Source organism: Zingiber officinale, chromosome 9B, assembly GCF_018446385.1.
Source record: "Zingiber officinale cultivar Zhangliang chromosome 9B, Zo_v1.1, whole genome shotgun sequence".
NCBI lineage: Eukaryota > Viridiplantae > Streptophyta > Magnoliopsida > Zingiberales > Zingiberaceae > Zingiber > Zingiber officinale.
Window position 1 is genome coordinate 101099783 of NC_056003.1, and position 4641 is coordinate 101104423.

The following is a 4641-nucleotide window of genomic DNA, read 5'->3' on the forward strand; positions in this document are numbered from 1 at the left end:
AAAAGCGTACCTAGCCAACAAAGAGGACCTCCCTTTATATACTACCTCTTATAACCTCCACAATCATGAGGTGACAGAGAATGTCGGATGTCAGAAGCTGTCGAGTTAGGGAATATGTACAACCTGGGAGGCATACAGTTGACGTCCGAGGAATCTTTCGTTATTCGTGTGCACCCTTTTCATAACATACGCCATTAATGCGGCGATTGAAGGAATATGCTATCATCGTATTGACTGATAAAACAAGTGTAGAGTTACTTTCGAGGAAAGTTCCATTGAATGCTCATGTAACAATAAAAAATATTCTCTGACAAATGGTTGATATTCTCTAATAGTCTGTTATGATTCTCTGACCATGTGGTCCCCAAAGATCTCTCGACCAGATATTTAGCCGACTGGGTGTATATATAAAAGTAGAGTATTGAGTATGGTAGAGCGTTTGACCGTTAGGACTACTCTGATATATGTCGTGTGATGTTGGAAATCTGGTTATAAAATAATAGAGAACCAAGTCCCCTAAGTCTGGACAACTTTATGACCGACCGATCATATGTGGGGATACTTGCTTTTGAATGGAGAACTGAGCCCCGAGAGGCCCAATCGGTACTCTCAATCGATCGGCCTTGTACTTGGAGGTTTGTCCCTGAAGTGATAGCTTGAGATTTAGAAATCTAGCCAAGTTTCTTCTGAGGTTTACCTTGTATGTTGATTCATCAAAGATAGATACTGAGCCCTGTCACTATGGTTAACTTTATATTTGACCACCTATATGTAGGAGGATGCAGGAATGAACAGTGAAGGCCTATATATTTCATCAGCTATCAGATTGACCCACTATATCCTAAGCACCCAAAGTGGAAGGCTAGGTCCCTCAGACTTATTTGAATATTACTTCCGGCTGGCCTTGTAGCCGGTCGGGCTTCTCTTGAACCTAAACGGATGATGGCTGCAGGGGTGAAACATATAAGGGGGCTAGCCTAGGCTTTAGCCCATACTAGCCCAACCCAAAGGCCATTAGGGCATATGTTATTTTGTTTGCCCCCCCCCTTTCCCTTTTTCCTTCCTATTTCTCACTTCACCTCGTGGCTATGGGTCTACCGCTTGTTGCAGAAACTTTTTACTCCACTTGATCAATTCACGCATCTAACTTTTTGCTCCTTGGCTTTGGATCTTTCCTTCTTGAAGGATGGAGGATGGAGATTCTTTTCTGCAATGGTTAACAGCGAGTCATCGACTTTTTGCTCCTCTTGATCACGCATCTAACAGTGTAAGCTTGCATAAAACTCAGATTCTTAATTTTTATTTTTCTAACTCATTGACCATTGGTTGTGTTTAATTATTTTATTAATGAATATTAATATAGGTTATTGATTACAATGTCAAGTGAACATATTCCTAAGCGAACAAAATCAAGGTTAACTCTTCATCAATTTTACAACAAAGCAAATGATGGCCAAATAAGTGCAATTAATTCTTCAATGAATGTTGATGATGCCTCATCTCCTTTTCAAGAATCTCCAAAAATTAAAGTTGAGAAAGTTGATATTCCATCAACGATTGATGCTCCTTACTTGGAACGTGATCCTGGATTACGTTTGCCAATATGGTCGCATCCCGTGGATATGCGTGATGATGTTAGAAAGAATTATATCAAAATGGGGCCATGTCAACCTAAATTGAGTAAGTATCCACCTATTGCATATTCAAATCAAAATCAACATTTTCAATATGGTTGGTTTGCACAATTTCCATGGTTAGATTACTCAAAAGCAAAAAATAGTGCATTTTGTTTTCCATGTTATCTTTTCGACAAATGTTCCTCGAAGTATGTTACATTTACTCATGAAGGATTTCAAGATTGGAAGAGAGTCAAAGAAAGGAAGAAATGCCCATTTGCACAACATGAGGGCAATATGAATTCACTACATAATTTTGCTATGAAAAAGTGGAATAATTTAGTGGATTCATCTCATCGCATTGTCAAAGTTATAAACAAGGTAACTTCTCAAGAAATACTGAGTAATCGATTACGACTTAAGACTTCAATAGAGAGTATGAAATGGTTAGCTATGCAAGGGTGTGCATTTAGAGGTCATGATGAATCTATCCATTCTACTAATCGTGGAAATTTCATTGAATTGGTTAAGTTGCAAGCAAGAGTGAATGAAGAAATTGCTTCAGTTGTCTTAGAAAATGCTCCTCAAAATGCCAAGTATACATCTTCCAAGATTCATAAAAAATTATTGCATATTTTCGCTAATAAAGTGCAAAATATGATTCGTGAAGAAGTGGGGGATGCCAAGTTCTGTATTCTTGTTGATGAAACTCTTGATGAATCAAATAAGGAACAGATGGCCATCATTTTGAGATATGTGGACTGCAAGGGCATTGTTTGAGAACGTTATTTTGAAGTTGTTAGTGTAATCAACACAAATGCATTAACGCTTAAAAAAGAAATATGCAATGTGCTTTCTCATTACAATCTTTTGGTTGAAAATTTACGAGGTCAAGGATATGATGGAGCTAGTAATATGTGGGGTGAATGGAATGGATTACAAGCCTTATTTCGCAAAGATTGTCTGTATGCCTATTATATGCATTGTTTTGCCCACTGCTTGCAACTTGCTTTAGTTGCGGTATCGAAAGAATTGCATGAGGTATGGTTATTCTTTTAAAAATTGAGTTCCATTATCAATTTTTTTGGCTCTTCTTTCAAACGTCAATGTGAGTTAAAATCTATTCGAGAAGATGAAATCATCGATATGATAGCTTCGAGAGAACTTAAAACTGGCACAGGGGATAATCAAATTCGTACTTTACAACGAGCTGGAGCTACTCATTGGAGCTCTCATTTTGCTTCTGTCAATAATTTAATTGATATGTATGGTGCAACTTGTATACTTCTTGAAAGAATGATTGATAATGGACTCAATAGTAGTATACGTGGAGAAGCTAAAAGCATTTACAAAGAGATGATGTCATTTGAATTTGTGTTTATCTTGCACCTGATGAATGAAGTTTTGGGAATCTCTAATATTCTTTGTCAAGCATTGCAAATGAAATCTCAAGACATATTAAATGCAATCAATTTGGTCTCATCAACCAAAACTCTTCTTTAAAAGTTACGAGAAGTTGAATGGGAGAAACTTTTGGAAAGTGTATTGAAGTTTTGTGAAAGGTATAGATTTATTTATTTATTTAACTATTTGTTTTTCATTTTTACATGACATTTATTATATGATGATAATATTTATTTTCTTTTTTTTGAAAGGCATCACATTGAAATGCCCAATATGAGTGCTTGATATTTGGAAAGAACAAGATGTTCTTGTCAACAAAAGGATTATATTATAGTTGAGCATTATTATCACATTAACATATTCAATGTTGTGATAGATTTTCAATTGATGGAGTTGAATAATAGATTCACTGAACAAACAATGCAACTCCTAACTCTCAGCTTAGCCTTGAATCCTATTGATGGGTTCAAATAGTTCAATATTGAGGATATTTATACTCTTGCTCAAATTTTCTATCCTCAAGATTTTACTCGAATTGAGTTAGATGCTTTGAGAAGACAGTTGGAGCACTATGAGTATGTAGTGGTTTGTCATGCAGATTTTCAAAATGTTGCTTCTCTTTCTCAGCTATGTCAAGTATTGGTTGAAACTAGAAAATCGAATCACTTCTTTTTGGTTGATAGATTAATTCGCTTAGTGTTGACTCTTCCAGTTTCGACAGCAACTACAGAGAGAGCATTTTCAGCAATGAATCTTGTGAAGACATCACTTCGTAATAAGATGCATAATGATTTCCTTGCAGATTGTTTGGTTGTTTACATTGAGCGAGAAGTCTTGTAGAGTTTGCCGATTCAATAGATGTTGAATCCATAATAGATGAGTTTGATGAGAAGTCTCGTAGAGTAAAGCATAGTATTAATGAATTTGATTGATTGTAATTCTGGTGCCTTGAAAGGTTATTCTCTTTATACTCTTTTAATCTGTTTTATTTTTTGAATTATTTGTTTTTATATTTTGTTGAAATATTATCATTATCATATGAAAGACCTGCTATATAATATGATAACAAGTTTTTTTATAATGATAATTTGTTTTAAATTAAGCCCCCTTTAAAATAAAATCTTGGTTTCGCCCCTAGATGGCTGGTCAAATATATACTATATGCCTTAATACAATATAGGTGGGGAGCACTAAGCCCTTTTGGTTAGACCGATCTCTTGGCCGACCATCCTTGTACTAAGGGTCTTAGCACTGGGTGAGGAACCAAGCCTTGTTGAAAGTGAGCTTATGATTGTCATCTCCCCTTGACTTGGACAGTCACCTCACCTTGACTGCCATGTCATACCTGGGTTTGTTCGTAACATCCCATATCACTAGCCTCTCCTTTAAGTCTAGTCGAAGGAGGCTGATAGTCGACTGATCGGACCCAAGTCTTATTTTTGCCTAATCATCCTCTTTGTCAGTCCGGCCTGGTGGATAGACCTTCCATCCGATCATCCAATTAAGCTCTCGTTCGATCTTTAATGCTATAATTAGTTATATTTTTTGAAAAAATGCATGTACGAGGATTTATACGCTCAGTAGTGTACCATTGATATGTAGGAATGCATTTTTCAACGTA

At 36.2% G+C, this 4641-nt stretch overlaps 1 protein-coding gene across 1 annotated transcript; it reads left to right on the forward strand.

The window, feature by feature from the left end:
• The first annotated feature begins 1376 nt into the window (after positions 1–1376).
• LOC122023236 (zinc finger MYM-type protein 1-like) lies at positions 1377–2396 on the forward strand. The gene has a single exon (XM_042581310.1). It carries the CDS (start codon positions 1377–1379, stop codon positions 2394–2396), a length of 1020 nt encoding a protein of 339 aa, XP_042437244.1.
• Positions 2397–4641: the final 2245 nt, after the last annotated feature.

What these genes read in the sequence shown, in the direction of transcription:
- LOC122023236 (XM_042581310.1), top strand. Translation starts at nt 1,377, where the DNA reads ATGTCAAGTGAACATATTCCTAAGCGAACAAAATCAAGGTTAACTCTT.